Source organism: Salmo salar, chromosome ssa14 (assembly GCF_905237065.1).
Source record: "Salmo salar chromosome ssa14, Ssal_v3.1, whole genome shotgun sequence".
Taxonomy (NCBI): Eukaryota; Metazoa; Chordata; class Actinopteri; order Salmoniformes; family Salmonidae; genus Salmo; species Salmo salar.
Window position 1 is genome coordinate 46,248,381 of NC_059455.1, and position 22,202 is coordinate 46,270,582.

Below are 22,202 nucleotides of genomic sequence, written 5' to 3' on the forward strand. Positions count from 1 at the left end.
CTGTAAAGTCTACACCTGTTGTATTCGGCGCATGTGACTAATACGATTTGATTTGAAACCCATTTTATGAGGCTCCTAACGAACAGTTATTGTGGTGACTTTGCTTCCAGGGGCAGTTTGGAACTCGGCAGTGAGTGTTGTAACCTAGGACAGACGTTTTTTTTACGCTCTTCATCACTCAGCAATCCTGTTCTGTGAGCTTTTGTGGCCTACCACTTCGCAGCTAAGCCATTTTTGCTCCTAGACGTTTCCACTTCACAATAACAACACTGACAGTTGACCGGGGCAGCTCTAGCAGGGCCGAAATTTGACGAATTGACTTGTTGGAAAGGTGGCATCCTCTGACGGTGCCACATTGAAAGCCACTGAGCTCTTCAGTAAGGGCCATTCTACTGCCAGTGTTTGTCTATGGAGATTGCATGGCTGTATGCTCGAATTTTATACACCTGTCAGCAACGGGTGTGGCTGAAATAGTAAAATCCACTAATTTGAAGGGGTGTCCACATACTTGTTGGGTTTTGGTGGTGTTGTTGGGTTTTGGTGTTGTTGTGTTTTGGTGTAGTGTTGTTTTTTTGGTTGAAGGGTAGGGTTTGGAGAAGTTTAGAGTTTGGTGAAGGCCAGGGTAAGATTTTGGTGAAGGGGAGGGTTTTGGTGAATGTAGGTTTTTTGGGGAAGGGTAGGTATTTGGTTAAAGGGTAGGGTTCTGCTTTGTAAGTGGGAGTGTTATGGAAAGGTATTGGATTTGGCATGTTCTATTTAATCATCCGATTATTCCTATTGATGACGTCATGGTTGAAGGGTAGGGTTTTAGTTGAAGGGTAGGTTTTGGTTGAAGGGTAGGGTAGGAATTTGGATGAAGGGTAGAGTTTTAGTTGAAGGGTAGGTTTTGGTTGAAGGGTAGGGTAGGGTAGGAATTTGGATGAAGGGTAGAGTTTTGGTTGAAGGGTAGGATTTTGGTTGAAGGGTAGGAATTTGGATGAAGGGTAGGGTTTTGGTTGAAGGGTAGGGTTTTGGCTGAAGGGTAGGAATTTGGTTGAAGAGTAGGAATTTGGTTGAAGGGTAGTGTTTTGGTTGAAGGGTAGGAATTATTTGAAGGGTAGGGTTTTAGTTGAAGGGTAGGGTTTTGGTTGAAGGGTAGGGTAGGAATTTGGTTGAAGAATAGGAATTTGGTTGAAGGGTAGTAATTTGGTTGAAGGGTAGTGGTTTGGTTGAAGGGTAGGAATTTGGTTGAATGGTAGGGTTTTAGTTGAAGGGTAGGAATTTGGTTGAAGGGTAGGGTTTTGGTTGAAGGGTAGGAATTTGGTTGAAGGGTAGGAATTGGTTGAAGGGTAGTGGTTTGGTTGAAGGGTAGGAATTTGGTTGAATGGTAGGGTTTTAGTTGAAGGGTAGGAATTTGGTTGAAGGGTAGTGGTTTGGTTGAAGGGTAGGAATTTGGTTGAATGGTAGGGTTTTGGTTGAAGGGAAGGAATTTGGTTGAAGGGTAGGAATTTGGTTGAAGGGTAGGGTGGGGTTTAGGTTGAAGGGTAGGGTTTTGGTTGAAGGGTAGGAATTTAGTTGAAGGGTAGGGTAGGGTTTTGGTTGAAGGGTAGGGTTGGGTTTTGGTTGAAGGGTAGTGGTTTGGTTGAAGGGTAGGGTGGGGTTTTGGTTGAAGGGTAGGGTAGAGTTTTGGTTGAAGGGTAGGGTAGGGTTTTGGTTGAAGGGTAGTGGTTTGGTTGAAGGGTAGGGTAGGGTTTTGGTTGAAGGGTAGGGTTGGGTAGGGTTTTGGTTGAAGGGTAGAATGTGGTTTTGGTTGACGGGTAGGGTGGGTTTTGGTTGAAGGGTAGGGTAATGTAGGGTTTTGGTTGAAGGGTAGAATGTGGTTTTGGTTGAAGGGTAGGGTGGGTTTTGGTTGAAGGGTAGGGTAGGGTAGGGTTTTGGTTGAAGGGTAGAATGTGGTTTTGGTTGAAGGGTAGGGTAGGGTTTTGGTTGAAGGGTAGTGGTTTGGTTGAAGGGTAGGGTAGGGTTTTGGTTGAAGGGTAGGGTAGGGTGGGTTTTGGTTGAAGGGTAGAATGTGGTTTTGGTTGAAGGGTAGGGTGGTTTTGGTTGAAGGGTAGGGTAGGGTAGGGTTTTGGTTGAAGGGTAGAATGTGGTTTTGGTTGAAGGGTAGGGTGGTTTTGGTTGAAGGGTAGGGTAGGGTAGGGTTTTGGTTGAAGGGTAGAATGTGGTTTTGGTTGAAGGGTAGGGTAGGGTTTTGGTTGAAGGGTAGAATGTGGTTTTGGTTGAAGGGTAGGGTGGTTTTGGTTGAAGGGTAGGGTAGGGTAGGGTTTTGGTTGAAGGGTAGAATGTGGTTTTGGTTGAAGGGTAGGGTAGGGTTTTGGGTGAAGGGTAGGATGTGGTTTTGGTTGAAGGGTAGGGTAGGGGGGCTCCTGTCCAAAGTATAGTTGCCGTAGCAATCACATTTCTGCAGTTTAATTTGAGATTTGTTGGGCATACAATCACTCAGTCAATGATACCAGGAATGCCATGGACAGGATGGACAGCCTACATCAAATGGGCAAGAGATTTGAAAAGCTTCAACAAAAATCAGTAATTCAAAAGAGAAACAAATGTAATAATAATAATGAAAAAAAGAATAAGAATGTAGATATCTCCCTTGAGCTTCATCCGTGTCCCCAGGCCTGTAAACCCACTGAGATAAAGTCAACGGCACACTAAGGTTGGATTATTTCACAGGTTATAGTAGTAATGAATTAGCAAAACACTTAATGTGTGCGTAGGATTACATGCAGCTAAGTAAATTGACATCAGTATGCATGGCCAAGAAACACACACGGAGGACTAAGAAAGAAAATGGAGACGTTTGACATTAACTATACAGAAATAGGATAGATTGTGTGTCTGTGTTTTGATGGAAAAGGAGGATGAAAACATTGATTGCTGTGGATTAGTTTGCCCTGAGATTTATATATATTTTTTTATTTATTTCACCTTTATTTAACCAGGTAGGCAAGTTGTGAACAAGTTCTCATTTACGATTGCGACCTGGCCAAGATAAAGCAAAGCAGTTTGACACACAACAATACAGAGTTACACATGGAGTAAAACAAACATACAGTCAATAATATAGTAGAAAAATAAGTCTATATACAAAGTGAGCAAATGAGGTGAGATAAGGGAGGTAAAGGCAAAAAAGGCCATGGTGGCGAAGTAAATACAATATAGCAAGTAAAACACTGGAATGGTAGATTTGCAGTGGAAGAAAGTGCAAAGTAGAAATAGAAATAATGGGGTGCAAAGGAGCAAAATAAATAAATGTACATTTTAGTCATTTAGCAGACGCTCTTATCCAGAGCGACTTACAGTAGTGAATACATACATTTCATACATTTTTGTTTGTTTGTACTGGCCCCCCGTGGGAATCAAACCCACAACCCTGGCGTTGCAAACACCATGTTCTACCAACTGAGCCACAGGGAAGTAAAGTAAATAAATACAGTAGGGGAAGCGGTAGTTGTTTGGGCTAAATGATAGATGGGCTATGTACAGGTGCAGTAATCTGTGAGCTGCTCTGACAGCTGGTGCTTAAAGCTAGTGAGGGAGATAAGTGTTTCCAGTTTTAGAGATTTTTGTAGTTCGTTCCAGTCATTGGCAGCAGAGAACTGTAAGGATAGGCGGCCGAAGGAGGAATTGGCTTTGGGGGTGACCAAAGAGATATACCTCAATGTGAACTCATTTGAAATGTTACAGAGGAAGAACCAGAGTCTGAAATCAGATGTTGTTTAGAGGAAGTACCGCTAACACAGATGACTATTTGGACAACCCTAAATGAAAACACTAACATTGTGAGTTGAGACTATTCTTCACACATTCTTCTCTACTAAAAGGCATCCAACTAGTTTTAAAGCCCAACTGAAGGCAAACAAATTCTGTCATCAATATGAATCTGAAACATTTACTCTAGTGTCAAAATTGACTACAAATTGCAAATAAGATCATTTTGGTCATAAAATCAGTTTCATCCAAAACATAATTTTGTATGTGAGTTCGTCATGACTTACTTGAGGGTTTGGTTTTGATTTCGACAATGCTCACTTGTCCACTAACACGGGATACATAGCTGCGGTGATTTGTGCTCTATTCAAGCCTACCGCAGAACACAGACCGTGAGACAGACTAACCAGCAGAGCAGTCTTTGTTTACATTTAACAATGCTTTGCAAATGTTTTAACTTGAGAAGTACTGCGCCAAACACCTTCACTAGATGTCAAACTAAAAACCTCCTCGGCAAAAAACGGCCACATTTATTACAGATTTCTTGAGTTAGATTAATTCAGACTATTTTAAAGACGTGATACTGTCTTTGTTCCTATGGTGTCTCACGGGGGACAAACATCAGTAACTGACACATCGAACCACACCTCCAAGACTGAATTCTTGTTTTTCTTAATGAGCAACAGAAAAACATATTCAGAATCTGTGTTCAGTCGATCTTTAATGTTGTCATTTCAACAACCTTTTTGTTGTTAGTATCTCTGGCACAACTTTAATTGCAGAGTCCCGTATATGGCTTGTAGATGCTGATATCTATCAACACACAGTCAACTGCCACATGGTTGATTAAAAGCCCAATGCAGCTGTTTTTATCTCAATATCAAATCATTTCTGGGTAACAATTAAGTGCCTTACTACTGTGATTGTTTTCAATTAAAGTGGTCAAATATAAACAAAAAAATCTTCTTAGCAAAGAACAATTTCTCAAGCAATAATTTTACTAGGACTGTCTGGGAGTGGTCTGAGTCAGAGGCCTAATTGGACAAGCATAATGGCAGGGATATGTATTCTGAAAACTAGCAGAAAATTGGCAGAGTGGTTTGAAACTCTGTTATTGGTCGATGAACTTTTCTAAAGCCTGGTGGAACTCCATCCCACCAAAACAGGCAGAAATTTCAGGAGGTATTTTCAAACAGCTCTCAAACACACAGCACACATAGCACAATACAGCAAACATAGCACAATACAGCACACATAGCACAATACAGCAAACATAGCACAATACAGCACACATAGCACAATACAGCAAACATAGCACAATACAGCACACATAGCACAATACATCACACATAGCACAATACAGCACACACAGGACAATAAAGCACAATACAGCACAATACATCACACACAGCACAATACATCACACATAGCACAATACATCACACATAGCACAATACATCTAACACAGCACAATACAGCACACATAGCACAATACATCACACATAGCACAATACAGCACAATACAGCACACGTAGCACAATACAGCACACATAGCACACATCGCACAATACAGCACACATAGCAATACAGCACAATACATCACACATAGCACAATACATCACACATAGTACAATACATCACACATAGCACAATGCAGCACACATAGCACAATACAGCACACATAGCACAATACATCACACACAGCACAATACATCACACATAGCACAATACATCACACATAGCACAATACATCTAACACAGCACAATACAGCACACATAGCACAATACATCACACATAGCACAATACAGCACACATAGCACAATACAGCACACATAGCACAATACATCACACATAGCACAATACAGCACACATAGCACAATACATCACACACAGCACAATACATCACACATAGCACAATACAGCACAATACATCACACATAGCACAATACATCTAACACAGCACAATACATCACACACAGCACAATACAGCACACATAGCACAATACATCACACATAGCACAATACAGCACACAGCACAATACAGCACCACATAGCACAATACAATACAGCACAACACAGCACACATAGCACAATACATCACACACAGCACAATACATCACAATACAGCACACATAACAGAATACAGCACACAGAGCACACACAACACAATACAATACAGCACACACAACACAATACAATACTGCACAATACAATTTAGCACACAACTTACAATACAATACAGCACACATAGCACAATACAATACAGCACACACAGCACAATACAATACAGCACACACAGCACAATACAATACAACACACACAACACAATACAGCACACACAACACAATACAATACAGCACACATAGCACAATACATCACACACAGCACAATACATCACACATAGCACAATACAGCACAATACATCACACATAGCACAATATATCTAACATTCTGATTCTCCTCCAATCACAAGGAATACTCAAGTGTAGACACCCTTTTTTTAAACCAGAAACTTTTCAGTGTACATGTATTTCAGACTGTATAGCATTTAGGCTTCGTCCCAAATTGAACTCTATTCCCTTTATAGTGCACTACTTTTGACCACAGCCTATAGAACCCTATTCCCTTTATAGTGCACTACTTTTGACCAGGACCTATAGAACCCTGTTCCCTTTATAGTGCACTACTTTTGACCAGAGCCTATAGAACCCTATTCCCTTTATAGTGCACTGCTTTTGACCAGAGCCTATAGAACCCTGTTCCCTTTATAGTGCACTACTTTTGACCAGAGCCTATAGAACCCTATTCCCTTTATAGTGCACTACTTTTGACCAGGACCTATAGAACCCTATTCCCTTTATAGTGCACTACTTTTGACCAGGACCTATAGAACCCTGTTCCCTTTATAGTGCACTACTTTTGACCAGAGCCTATAGAACCCTATTCCCTTTATAGTGCACTGCTTTTGACCAGAGCCTATAGAACCCTGTTCCCTTTATAGTGCACTACTTTTGACCAGAGCCTATAGAACCCTATTCCCTTTATAGTGCACTACTTTTGACCAGGACCTATAGAACCCTATTCCCTTTATAGTGCACTACTTTTGACCAGGACCTATAGAACCCTGTTCCCTTTATAGTGCACTACTTTTGACCAGAGCCTATAGAACCCTATTCCCTTTAAAGTGCACTACTTTTGACCAGGGCCACAGGGGTTAGGGCACCATTTGGGAGTGTTAAAAGGTCATCTGGGACACCCTTAGTGTTAAAGGTCGTCTGGTGTCGTGGTGGTGAGTGGTGAAGTACCCGAGCCTGTCCATCTCTGGATCAACCAAACTGCACATCTATGGTGGTATACTATACATTATACTGGGTGGTTCGAGTCCTGAATGCTGATTGGCAGACAGCCGTGGTATATCAGACCGTATACCACAAGTATGAAAAAACATTTATTTTTACTGCTCTAATTATGTTGGTAACCAGTTTATAATATCAATGAGGCACCTCTGTGGTTTGTGGTATATGGCCACGATACCGCGGCTATGGGCTGTATCCAGGCACTCAGCGTTGCGTCGTGCTTAACAACAGCCCTTAGCCGTGGTATATTGGCCATATACCACACCCCCTCGTGCCTTATTGCTTAAGTAGATAATATAATTGAATATGATATCTGTGATCTCACCTATCCCAGTGGCCAGAACCCAGATATGTTGAAAAGACATCATGTGACATTATGTGACATCATGTGACATCATGTTCAGGTTGTTTATTGATTGAAAAATGGACACTGTATTTTTTTGCAAACAGAAAAATAAAATGCCTATACAGTAGTTTCACGTGTGTTTGGATGTGTATTTTGGTCGTATTTTGAACAACAAAACAATAAGTATGTTTAGCTTGCTGAAGCTGCTGGAGGTTTTGGATGGAATGCACATTATCAGCTACTTCTGTCTGTCCTCTGTTCCTCTCCACCCTCAATCTAATTAGGATAATTATGTGCGGTGGGAAACGTCCACAGCACATCTGGCTGTAATGACAATTCAATTTCATTAAACTAAGATACTTTTCCACTGTCCTCCTCCCTCCCTGCCCTGCCCTCATCCCTGCCCTCATCCCTGCCCTCCTCCTCCTCCCTCCCTGCCCTGCCCTCATCCCTGCCCTCCTCCTCCTCCCTCCCTGTCCTGTCCTGTCCTCGTCCCTCCCTCCCTCCCTGTCCTGTCCTCGTCCCTCCCTCCCTGTCCTGTCCTCGTCCCTCCCTCCCTCCCTGTCCTGTCCTGCCCTCGTCCCACCGTCCCTGTCCTGTCCTCATCCCTCCATGCCCTGCCCTGCCCTGCCCTGCCCTGCCCTGCCCTGCCCTCCTCTCTCCTTGCCCTGCCGTGCCCTGCCCTGCCCTGCCCTCCTCCCTGCCCACAGCCCACATTAAGTTCTCTGCTTAATGACCACAGCCCACATTAAGTTCTCTGCTTAATGACCACAGCCCACATTAAGTTCTCTGCTTAATGACCACAGCCCACATTAAGTTATCTGCTAATAGACCACAGCCCACATTAAGTTCTCTGCTTAATGACCACAGCCCACATTAAGTTATCTGCTAATAGACCACAGCCCACATTAAGTTCTCTGCTTAATGACCACAGCCCACATTAAGTTATCTGCTAATAGACCACAGCCCACATTAAGTTCTCTGCTTAATGACCACAGCCCACATTAAGTTCTCTGCTTAATGACCTCAGCCCACATTAAGTTCTCTGCTTAATGACCACAGCCCACATTAAGTTATCTGCTTAATGACCACAGCCCACATTAAGTTCTCTGCTAATTGAACACAACCCACATTAAGTTCTCTGCTAATAGACCACAGCCCACATTAAGTTCTCTGCTTAATGACCACAGCCCACATTAAGTTATCTGCTAATAGACCACAGCCCACATTAAGTTCTCTGCTTAATGACCACAGCCCACATTAAGTTATCTGCTAATAGACCACAGCCCACATTAAGTTCTCTGCTTAATGACCACAGCCCACATTAAGTTATCTGCTAATAGACCACAGCCCACATTAAGTTCTCTGCTTAATGACCACAGCCCACATTAAGTTCTCTGCTTAATGACCACAGCCCACATTAAGTTCTCTGCTTAATGACCACAGCCCACATTAAGTTCTCTGCTTAATGACCACAGCCCACATTAAGTTCTCTGCTTAATGACCACAGCCCACATTAAGTTATCTGCTTAATGACCACAGCCCACATTAAGTTCTCTGCTTAATGACCACAGCCCACATTAAGTTCTCTGCTAATTGAACACAGCCCACATTAAGTTCTCTGCTAATTGAACACAACCCACATTAAGTTCTCTGCTAATAGACCACAACCCACATTAAGTTCTCTGCTAATTGAACACAGCCCACATTAAGTTCTCTGCTAATTGAACACAACCCACATTAAGTTCTCTGCTAATTGAACACAACCCACATTAAGTTCTCTGCTAATAGACCACAACCCACATTAAGTTCTCTGCTAATTGAACACAACCCACATTAAGTTCTCTGCTAATTGAACACAACCCACATTAAGTTCTCTGCTAATTGAACACAACCCACATTAAGTTCTCTGCTTAATGACCACAACCCACATTAAGTTCTCTGCTAATTGAACACAACCCACATTAAGTTCTCTGCTAATTGAACACAACCCACATTAAGTTCTCTGCTAATTGAACACAACCCACATTAAGTTCTCTGCTAATTGAGCACAACCTAGCCCACAGTAAGTGTTCTCCCTCCGTGTTTTGTTTAGTAGATCAACTCGTTTTGGTTTTTGATATACATTAGTTGCTTTTTAGACAGTTAAAACTGGCCAAAACTAGTCAAAACTGTCCAAAATTTGTCAAAACTGTCTAAAAAGCAATGAAAGTACAGTACCAGTCAATAGTTTGTACACACCTACTCATTCCAGGGTTTTTCTTTCTTTTTACTATTTTCTACATTGTAGAATAATAGTGAAGACATCAAAACTATGAAATAACACATATGGAATCATGTAGTAACCAAATAATGTGTTAAACAATAAAAAAATGTGTTTTATATTTGAGATTCTTCAAATTAGCCACCCTTTGCCTTGATGACAGCTTTGCATACGCTTGGCATTCTCTCAACCAGCTTCATGAAGTAGTCACCTGGAATGCATTTCAATTAACAGGTGTGCCTTGTTAAAAGTTAATTTGTGGAATTTCTTTCCTTCTTAATATGTTTGAGCCAATCAGTTGTGTTGTGACAAGGTAGGCGTGGTATACAGAAGATAGCCCTATTTGGTAAAAGACCAAGTCCATATTATGTCAAGAACAGCTCAAATAAGCAAAGAGAAACAACAGTCCATCATTTCTTTAAGACATGAAGGTCAGTCAATGCAGAAGAGTTGAAGAACTTCTAAAGTTTCTTCAAGTGCAGTTGCAAAAGCCATCAAGCGCTATGATGAAACTGTCTCTCATGAGGACCGCCACAGGAAAAGAAGTCACAGAGTTACCTCTGCTGCAGAGGATACATTCATTACAGTTACCAGCCTCAGATTGCAGCCCAGATAAATGCTTCACAGAGTTCAAGTAACAGACACATCTCAACATCAACTGTTCAGAGGAGACTGCGTGAATCAGGCCTTCATGGTTGAATTGCTGTAAAGAAACCACTACTAAAGGACACCAATAAGAAGAAGAGACTTGCTTGGGCCAAGAAACAGCAATGGACATTAGACCGGTTGAAATCTGTCCCGATGAGTCCAAAATTGAGATTCTTTGTGTGACGCAGAGTAGATGAACAGATGATCTCTGCATGTGTAGTTCCCACCGTGAAGCATGGAGGAGGAGGTTTGATGGTGTGGGGGTGCTTTGCTGCTGACACTGTCAGTGATTTATTTAGAATTCAAGGCACACTTAACCAGCATGGCTACCACAGCATTCTGCAGCGATACCTCATCCCATCTGGTTTGCGCTTAGTTTGACTATCATTTGTTTTTCAACAGGACAATGACCCAACACACCACCAGGCTGTGTAAGGGCTATTTGACCAAGAAGGAGAGTGATGGAGTGCTGCATCAGATGACCTGGCCTCCACAAACACTCGACCTCAACCCAATTGAGATGGTTTGGGATGAGTTGGACCGCAGAGTGAAGGAAAAGCAGCAAACAAGTGCTCAGCATATGTGGGAACTCCTTCAATACTGTTGGAAAAGAATTCCAGGTGAAGCTGGTTGAGAGAATGCCAACAGTGTGCAAAGCTGTCATCAAGGCAAAGGGTGGCTACTTTGAAGAATCTAAAATCTAAAATATATTTTGATTTGTTTAACACTTTCTTGGTTAGTACATGATTCCATTTATGTTATTTCATAGTTTTGATGCCTTCACTATTATTTTACAATGTCAAAAAACAAAACTCGTTAATCTACAGTGAAAACAAAACACGGAGGGAGAATAGTAATGCCAATGTCACCATTGTTATGGAGGCACAACATCATATATGAACTAAGTATTGTCTTAGATGGTAATGATGTGTAGAAGCAGTCTGTCTCACAGGGCATGATATTTCACCACATATAACGATGTGTAGACGAGGTTTGTCTCACAGGGCATGATATTTTACCACATATAATGATGTGTAGAAGCAGTCTGTCTCACAGGGCATGATATTTCACCACATATAACGATGTGTAGACGAGGTTTGTCTCACAGGGCATGATATTTTACCACATATAATGATGTGTAGAAGCAGTCTGTCTCACAGGGCATGATATTTTACCACATATAATGATGTGTAGAAGCAGTCTGTCTCACAGGGCATGATATTTCACCACATATAACGATGTGTAGACGAGGTTTGTCTCACAGGGCATGATATTTCACCGCATATAACAATGTGTAGAAGCAGTCTGTCTCACAGGGCATGATATTTCACCACATATAACGATGTGTAGAAGCAGTCTGTCTCACAGGGCATGATATTTCACCACGTGTAACTATGTGTAGACGAGGTTTGTCTCACAGGGCATGATATTTCACCACATATAACGATGTGTAGAAGCAGTCTGTCTCACAGGGCATGATATTTCACCACATATAACGATGTGTAGACGAGGTTTGTCTCACAGGGCATGATATTTCACCGCATATAACGATATGTAGAAGCAGTCTGTCTCACAGGGCATGATATTTCACCACATATAACGATGTGTAGAAGCAGTCTGTCTCACAGGGCATGATATTTCACCACATATAACGATGTGTAGACGAGGTTTGTCTCACAGGGCATGATATTTCACCACGTGTAACGATGTGTAGAAGCAGTCTGTCTCAGAGGGCATGATATTTCACCACATATAACGATGTGTAGAAGCAGTCTGTCTCACAGGGCATGATATTTCACCACATATAACAATGTGTAGAAGCAGTCTGTCTCACAGGGCATGATATTTCACCACATATAATGATGTGTAGAAGCAGTCTGTCTCACAGGGCATGTTATTTCACCACATATAATGATGTGTAGAAGCAGTCTGTCTCACAGGGCATGATATTTCACCACATATAACAATGTGTAGAAGCAGTCTGTCTCACAGGGCATGATATTTCACCACATGTAACAATGTGTAGACGAGGTTTGTCTCACAGGGCATGATATTTCACCACATGTAACGATGTGTCGATGAGGTTTGTCTCACAGGGCATGATATTTCACCACATGTAACGATGTGTCGATGAGGTTTGTCTCACAGGGCATGATATTTCACCACGTGTAACAATGTGTAGACAAGGTTTGTCTCACAGGGCATGATATTTCACCGGACGCTGCAGATGACTGCAGTATTCAGCATTGCTACAGCTTTGTGACCAGTGAGTGCTCTTGCACGGTGCGTCTCTGAATGTCAAATCACAAGAGATAGAAACACCATTACTGTATCTTTATCTGCTGTAGCAACCTCTTTATGTGATGTAGCAACCTCTTTATCTGCTGTAGCAACCTCTTTATCTAATGTAGCAACCTCTTTATCTGATGTAGCAACCTCTTTATCTGCTGTAGCAACCTCTTTATCTGCTGTAGCAACCTCTTTATCTGCTGTGGCAACCTCTTTATCTGATGTAGCAACCTCTTTATCTGATGTAGCAACCTCTTTATCTGCTGTAGCAACCTCTTTATCTGCTGTAGCAACCTCTTTATCTGCTGTGGCAACCTCTTTATCTGATGTAGCAACCTCTTTATCTGCTGTAGCAACCTCTTTATCTGATGTAGCAACCTCTTTATCTGCTGTAGCAACCTCTTTATCTGCTGTAGCAACCTCTTTATCTGCTGTGGCAACCTCTTTATCTGATGTAGCAACCTCTTTATCTGCTGTAGCAACCTCTTTATCTGCTGTAGCAACCTCTTTATCTGCTGTAGCAACCTCTTTATCTGATAACGGAGAATTTAACCTATTTATTCCCCCACCAAATGGGAATGACATTGGTTGGATCCAGTCAGTAATCCAGTTGGTTGGATCCAGTCAACAATCCAGTTGGTTGGATCTAGTCAGTGATCCAGTTGGTTGGATCCAGTCAGTGATCCAGTTGGTTGGATCCAGTCAGTGATACAGTTGGCTGGATCCAGTCAGTGATCCAGTTGGTTGGACCCAGTCAGTGATCCAGTTGGTTGGATCCAGTCAGTGATCCAGTTGGTTGGATCCAGTCAGTGATCCAGTTGGTTGGATCCAGTCAGTGATCCAGTTGGTTGGATCTAGTCAGTGATCCAGTTGGTTGGAACCAGTCAGTGATCCAGTTGGTTGGACCCAGTCAGTGATCCAGTTGGTTGGATCCAGTCAGTGATCCAGTTGGTTGGATCCAGTCAGTGATCCAGTTGGTTGGATCCAGTCAGTGATCCAGTTGGTTGGATCTAGTCAGTGATCCAGTTGGTTGGATCTAGTCAGTGATCCATCTGATCTGATCTGAGATTGAGATCAACCGGGCCAAATAAGCAGATCAAATAAAAGCAGATAAGAGATGACTTCTAGTATCTGTCTGGCTGGGTGTGGTGTGTAGAGATCATAGATCAATGTGTTTCAGGTCAGGATAGGACAGGATAGGACAGGACAGGATAGGACAGGATAGGATAGGACAGGACAGGATAGGACAGGACAGGACAGGATAGGACAGGACAGGACAGGATCGGATAGGACAGGATAGGATAGGACAGGATGGGACAGGACAGGGGGATCTCCCCACCGGGAGATAAGCCAATAGTAAAGGGAATGCTAGGATCTAAGCCAGTTCTATGGAAATAACAATCTCTCCATTTGTTAATAGGGAATCCTAGGATATGGAAGGGAACATCTCAATCTTTCTCAATAGGGATAACTTGGTTTTGATCCTCTTTTTAAACCTATTTGATTTTAGGCATCTGTTTGGCCTGTAATGTATGGACCAGCCAGTTACACAGCAGCATGGTTATTCTAACAACAATCAGTCTGGACCACAGTTTAACCCGTTTGAGATAGAGGCGAATGGGGTCGGGAAAAGCACTTCAATGCCAGCTCAGCATTGGTTGAAATGCAGTCGAAACAAGGATATAACCTCAGCCAGTTTCTGATTGTAGACCTAATGATGTAATTTCACCAAGTTTTACTGTGTTGTCATCCCAGGTTTATAATGATGTCATCCCAGTTTTATAATGATGTCATCCCAGTTTTATAGTGATGTCATCCCAGGTTTATAGTGATGTCATCCCAGTTTTATAGTGATGTCATCCCAGTTTTATAGTGATGTCATCCCAGGTTTATAATGATGTCATCACAGTTTTATAATGATGTCATCCCAGTTTTATAGTGATGTCATCCCAGGTTTATAGTGATGTCATCCCAGTTTTATAGTGATGTCATCCCAGGTTTATAATGATGTCATCCCAGTTTTATAGTGATGTCATCCCAGTTTTATAGTGATGTCATCCCAGGTTTATAGTGATTTCATCCCAGTTTTATAGTGATGTCATCCCAGGTTTATAATGATGTCATCCCAGTTTTATAATGATGTCATCCCAGTTTTATAGTGATGTCATCTCAGTTTTATAGTGATGTCATCCCAGGTTTATAGTGATGTCATCCCAGTTTTATAGTGATGTCATCCCAGGTTTATAATGATGTCATCCCAGTTTTATAACGACGTCATCCCAGTTTTATAGTGATGTCATCCCAGTTTTATAATGATGTCAATTCGTCCAGTTCCCCCCTCCCCCTACATGGGAGAGACAGTGACACGCCTCATACCCATCCCCATCCCAGGTCAGGGCTGGCTAGTGACCATTGCTTTATAATCCTCTGACTGACAACTATGGCTGGCCTACTTTGACAGAGACGGTTGGGTAACAGGAAGCTGGCGCTGGTCACTGGTAAAGAACTTAAAACATGTCTTTCTTTCAACACACAGACGTATGCACTGACTGGAACTCTCTTCCTCCCTCTCTCCTCTCTCTCTCGCTCTCTCTATCCCTCTCTCTTCCTCTCTCTCTCTCTCTCTCGCTCTCTCTCTCTCTCTCTCGCTCTCTCTCTCCCTCTCTCTATCCCTCTCTCTTCCTCTCTCTCTCTCTCTCTCTCTCTCTCTCTCTCTCTCTCTCTCTCTCTCTCTCTCTCTCTCTCTCTACCTCTCTTCCTCTCTCTCTCTCTCTCTCTCTCTCTCTCTCCCTCTCTCTATCCCTCTCTTCCTCTCTCTCTTCCTCTCTCTCTCTCTCTCTCTCTCTCTCTCTCTCTCTCTCTCTCTCTCTCTCTCTCTCTCTCTCTCTCTCTCTCTCTCTCTCTCTCTCTCTCTCTCTCTCTCTCTCTCTCTCTCTCTCTCTCTCTATCCCTCTCTTCTCTCTCTCTCTCTCTCTCTCTCTCTCTCTCTCTCTCTCTCTCTCTCTCTCTCTCTCTCTCTCTCTCTCTCTCTCTCTAAACACATGAAATAACACAAAGCCTAAACAGAGAAATATTAGAATGCCACGGTGGTGGTGGTGATGGTGGTGGGGACACGTCCGACACATTCCTTACTGTAAGAAACCCTTTGCAATAGGACCGACCGCAGCAATGACACACTAGAACTTTCAAAACAGTTCAGATTACCACCTCGCCATGACGTAGGAATGGGCATTCAGACAATGCACACCTGGTTAGGATTATCTAGCGATGATGTAGTCTAGTCCTATTCTGTTATTAGTTTTCTATTCTACCAAGCAGTATAATAAGACAAACAAAACAAAACGTTATATTGTTACATACACTGGGAGATGTACAGGAGTATTTTAAAATTAGCCATCTCATATCCATAGTCTTCTGTGTTTCTTTAGTCACGGCATTCATCGCTGGAATCGTGTTTCTCCCGTCCCAATATCCACTGTGGTTCAGGAGATACAATGTCAACAAATTATGCAATTTCTGTGGATCATTCCTTCCCTTTAAAGCTCATATCCTCTCCGGTAAGTGTGGCCACTTGAAGGTTGTCAGAGGAACTGTCAGATGTGCAGTTTTGAGAGGCCTTAAAATACAGCCTATTGGGGCTGGATTAGAGCAGAATGGCCCTCTGGGAAATCAGCTCCTGAGATCTGAGAGTTTAGATACACAATGCTGTCCCATCAGATCTGTTCATAGAACACAGTGACGTTCAGCCATAATTAAGTATCGTTCAAGGGACTTTACAGTTGCATCAGCAGAAGACAAGGGTCACGGTTGGGGGTTGTAATCTATGCATAATGGAGAGTCATGGCTAGATAGAATACAATTTATGTCAAATTGATGTCAAAAGTAGATTATAAAATACATCATATATATTTTAGCTAACCTTAACCCTTTCCTAACCATAACTTAATTCTCCTAACCATAACTTCATTCTCCTAACCATAACTTCATTCTCCTAACCTGATACTTTGTAGTCCATACCATAATGGAGCTGGGGTTTGTTATATGATGAGTCAACAGTCATTCATACCATAGTGGTGTTTTCAATGTGGCCTGGTACTTACTGTCTAATGCATCTCTCTTTTACCCTCTCAAACTCACCCTCTCTCTTTTTAACCCTCTCTCTCTCTCTCTCTCTCTCTAATTTTCTCTCTCTCTCTCACCCTCTCTCTCACCCTCTCTTTCACCCTCTCTTTCTCTCTCACCCTCCCTCTCTTTAACCCTCTCTCTCTCTCTCTCTCTCTCTCTCTCTCTCTCACCCTCTCTCCCTCTCTCGATCTCTCTCTCACCCTCTCTCTTTAACCCTGTCTCTCTCTTTAACCATCTCTCTCTCTCTCTCTCTCTCTCGCTCTCTCTCGCTCTCTCTCACCCTCTCTCTCTCTCTCTCTCTCTCTCACTCTCTTTCAATTCAATTCAATTTAAGGGCTTTGTTGACATGGGAAACATATGTTTATATTGTTTACATAGTACAAAAGGGAAAATAAATAAACATAAATATGGGTGTATTTACAATGGTGTTTTGTTCTTTCTCCCACCCTCTCTCTTTCTCTCTCTCTCTCTCCCTCTCTCTCACTCTCTGTCTCTCTTACCCTTTGGCGCCTGTCTTCCCCACCTTCACCTGTAAAAACAGCTGTAAGTAAATTCTAGTACAGGATAATCAGGATGAAAAGATGGCAGCCATGCTGTTACCAACGGGTCCTGATGGCTTGCGCCGGTTCACTCGCGAATCCCTGGCCGCCATCGAGCAGCGGATTGCCGAGGAGCAGGCCAAGAACGCCAAGGATTACCAGGAGGACCTGGGCAACGTGGAGCTGCCCATGCCTAGGCCCGACCTGGAGGCCGGCAAACAACTTCCACGTATCTTTGGTGACATTCCCCCAGGACTGGTTGGGGTACCTCTGGATGACATCGATCCCTTCTACTTCAAGAGTCAGAGGGTGAGTGTGGGGGGTAGGGGGGGTGGATACAGGAGGTTGGTGGCACATTAATGGTGGAGGACGGGCTGGAGCAGAATGACTGGAATGGTATCAAATACATCATAAACTAACAAAATAAAGAAAGTTGCACACTACATGTATAAACTACCAGCAATTTAATGGGTATTTTACCAACGTTTCGGCATCACTGTGCCTTCCTCAGGGTGATGTCATGAATACCTGAACCAGGTTATGTAGACAAACAGTGCAATTAGTGTAACCAATGACAGTGGTGAGGGGTGTGTCGTAATGATGAAGTTAATTCAAATTAATTAGTAACACCGTTAAAAAATACTATATGGCATATTAAATATATATTCAATATAACTTATATTAAATATAATATCCTTATGAACACTCTTTCCTTGATGAACAAGTGTTATAATTTTTTTTTAATTAAGTATATACCCAATATGTTCCCCTTGTTGATGATGTTCATTATATATCAAGGTTGAACCAATATTACATGTAACAAAAATGAAATACGAAATTGTGAAATTGAATGAAACAATAATGTATGTTGACGCTAATATGATGTACTATATTCCATTATGTTTCTATATGATAACAATATTGTATCGAGTGTCGTGTGTGGAGGACCAAGACGCAACAGGGAAGTGTGTACTCATCTTCTCTTTTAATATATAAGAAGGAGAAACAAAATAAACACGTATACAATTAACAGAAACGACACTAACAGTTCTGTCAGGTGAAGAACACAAAACAGAATACAACTACCCACAATCCACAATACAAACACACCCCTAATTATAGGACCTTCAATCAGAGGCAACGATAGACAGCTGCCTCCAACTGAAGGCCCCAACACCAATTAACTAAACATAGAAATACAAATGACTAGACAGAACATAGAAATAAACTAACATAGAACAATAACCAAAACCCTGGACTAATAAATCAAATACCCCTCTCTACATGGACATATACACACAACCACCCTGAACCACATAAAACAAATACCCCCTGTCACGTCCTGACCAAACTAAACACTAACAAATCACACCTTTACAGGTCAGAACGTGACAAATATATTTAATATATTATATTGAATATATATTTAATATGCCATATAGTATTTTTTAACGGTGTTACTAATTAATTTAAATTAACTTAATCATTACGACACACCCCTCACCACTGTCATTGGTTACACTAATTGCACTGTTTGTCTACATAACCTGGTTCAGGTATTCATGACATCACCCTGAGGAAGGCACAGTGATGCCAAAACGTTGGTAAAATACCCATTAAATTGCTGGTAGTTTATACATGGAGTGTGCAACTTTCTTTATTTTGCTAGTTTATTGGCCGTTTGTCAGCACCTCCACAACAAACTATTTTCTGGGTGTTCACCAGCTCATGTTGTTTAATCAAATACATCAAACACATGGATTCCGTTCCATTGGCTCCGTTCCAGACTTTATTATGAGCCATCCTCCCCTCAGCAGCCTCCACTCTGACTCTCTATGATTGGGCCAATAAAATACTGATATATTCATGGTAACATAATAGATCAGAGCAATTAAGCACAGTAAAATACAGTAAAAGTCACCATTAAACTGTAAGAAAATGTATTTCTACAGTATTTTACTGTAATTACAAGGGATTAGAGCCAACAGGTTGTTGTATGCATATTACAGCATATTAATGAATAATAGGTGCTTCTATAGGACTTATCAAAGGCTTCCAAACTGGATGTGATTACAGACAGATCAAATGTACATGGTTAACCATTACAAGGTTTAAGACCTGCTGCCGCTCTGATCTGTCCCCTATATGTAATTGTTAGGGAACTACTACTACATATCACTTACATTAGTACAGGACTCTCACTAACGAGTGCAACAAATATAGACACAAGGCACGCCTTAAAATATGTTACTGAGCCTGTGATTCTTTCTCCTCCAATAATATTTATCCACAATGCACCATCATTTACACTATGCTGCAGTAAATATATAGCAAAACAGCAATACACTACTTTTTTTTTAATTGAAAATACAAATCAGTAATTACTAATAGTGAATATCTAATAATATATTACAATTTACCCACTGATTTTCGGCGTTTTATATCACTTGCTCGTTAGGCCTTAACAATGGCTTCCAAACTGCCTGTGACTCAACTAGCCTGTACCCCCGCACACTGACTCGGTCCCGGGACCCCCTGTATATAGCCTCGTTATTGTTATTCTCATTGTGTTACTTTTTATTATTACTTTTTTATTTTAGCCCATTTGGTAAATATTTTCTTCTTCTTGAACTGCACTGTTGGTTAAGGGCTTGTAAGTAAGCATTTCACGGTAAGGTCTACATTTGTTGTATTCGGCGCATGTGACTAATAAAGTTTGATTTGATTTGATTGTGACTCCAGGGCCAAGCAAATCAAAAGGAAGTGGCTAGCCACTCAGCCATTAAAGGTTTGAGACTTGCTGCCACTCTGATCTGTCCCCTTATATTTAATTGTTAAGGAACCACCACCACATATTAAATTAGTACAGGACTCTCACTAAAGGATGCAACAAATATAGCCTCTTACAAGAAGTGCCTCAAAATATGTTAATACACGAGAAACAACAAGACCATGCACCCACTAGTGGTCCAAATATTTTTGGAATGTGGTATGGTACTGTATTCTGAATTACAGTAAATTACTGGCAGCAATTGGTCAGTTACTGTAGAGTTTCAGGACAAGGTTTATAGAATTCCTAAAATACAGTATATTACTGTATTCTGTGGGGGTACAGCATTCTCACTCACTGGTGCAACAAATATAGACTAACAGTGAAATACTTACTTTGAGGCCCTTCCCAACAATGCAGAGTTAAATATACAAAAAGTATATATATATATTTGAAATAGTGACATGAGGAGTGATTACACAGTGAATAACGAATAACAATAATGAGTAAAAATAACATGGTTATATACAGGGACTACCAGTACTGAGTCGATGTGCAGGGGTATGAGGTAATAACATGGCTATATACAGGGAGTACCAGTACTGAGTCGATGTGCAGGGGTATGAGGTAATAACATGGCTATATACAGGGAGTACCAGTACTGAGTCGATGTGCAGGGGTATGAGGTAATTGAGGTAGCAATATACATATAGGTAGGGGTAAAGTGACTAGACAACAGGATAGATAATAGACAGTAACAGCAGTATACTGTAGGTAGGGGTAAAGGATAGATAATAGACAGTAACAGCAGTATAGTGTAGGTAGGGGTAAAGGATAGATAATAGACAGTAACAGCAGTATACTGTAGGTAGGGGTAAAGGATAGATAATAGACAGTAACAGCAGTATACTGTAGGTAGGGGTAAAGGATAGATAATAGACAGTAACAGCAGTATACTGTAGGTAGGGGTAAAGGATAGATAATAGACAGTAACAGCAGTATACTGTAAGTAGGGGTAAAGGATAGATAATAGACAGTAGCAGCAGTATACTGTAGGTAGGGGTAAAGGATAGATAATAGACAGTAACAGCAGTATACTGTAGGTAGGGGTAAAGTGACTAGACAGCAGGATAGATAATAGACCGTAACAGCAGTATACTGTAGGTAGGGGTAAATGATAGATAATAGACAGTAACAGCAGTATACTGTAGGTAGGGGTAAAGGATAGATAATAGACAGTAACAGCAGTATACTGTAGGTAGGGGTAAATGATAGATAATAGACAGTAACAGCAGTATACTGTAGGTAGGGGTAAAGTGACTAGACAACAGGATAGATAATAGACCGTAACAGCAGTATACTGTAGGTAGGGGTAAAGTGACTAGACAACAGGATAGATAATAGACAGTAGCAGTGGTATACTGTAGGTAGGGGTAAAGGATAGATAATAGACCGTAACAGCAGTATACTGTAGGTAGGGGTAAAGTGACTAGACAACAGGATAGATAATAGACAGTAGCAGTGGTATACTGTAGGTAGGGGTAAAGGATAGATAATAGACAGTAGCAGCAGTATACTGTAGGTAGGGGTAGAGGATGGATAATAGAGAGTAACAGCGGTATACTGTAGGTAGGGGTAAAGGATAGATAATAGACAGTAACAGCAGTATACTGTAGGTAGGGGTAAAGGATAGATAATAGACCGTAACAGCAGTATACTGTAGGTAGGGGTAAAGGATAGATAATAGACAGTAACAGCAGTATACTGTAGGTAGGGGTAAAGGATAGATAATAGACAGTAACAGCAGTATACTGTAGGTAGGGGTAAAGGATAGATAATAGACAGTAACAGCAGTATACTGTAGGTAGGGGTAAAGGATAGATAATAGACAGTAACAGCAGTATACTGTAGGTAGGGGTAAAGTGACTAGGCAACAGGATAGAAAATAGACAATAGCAGCAGTGAATGTGATGTGTGAAAGTGTGTGTGTGCGGTCAGTATACGTGTGTGCATGTTGTGTGTGGCCGTATGTGGTGTGTGAGTGTGTGTTGGGGTGTCAGTGTAAGTATGTGTGAGTGTGTGGGTGAGTACAGTGTGTGGGTAGAGTCCAGTGTG

The 22,202-nt window shown here is 41.6% G+C and overlaps 1 protein-coding gene across 1 annotated transcript in view; it reads left to right on the forward strand.

Moving 5' to 3' along the window:
• The window catches only part of scn12aa (sodium channel, voltage gated, type XII, alpha a), a 122,619-nt gene that overhangs the window by 10,388 nt on the left and 90,029 nt on the right, over nucleotides 1-22,202 (forward strand). Inside the window, exon 2 of the mRNA XM_014141417.2 lies at nucleotides 17,320-17,626. Within this exon, the coding sequence (XP_013996892.2) occupies nucleotides 17,360-17,626 (267 nt within the window). The 5' untranslated portion in view covers nucleotides 17,320-17,359. The remainder of the gene's footprint in view (nucleotides 1-17,319; nucleotides 17,627-22,202) is intronic.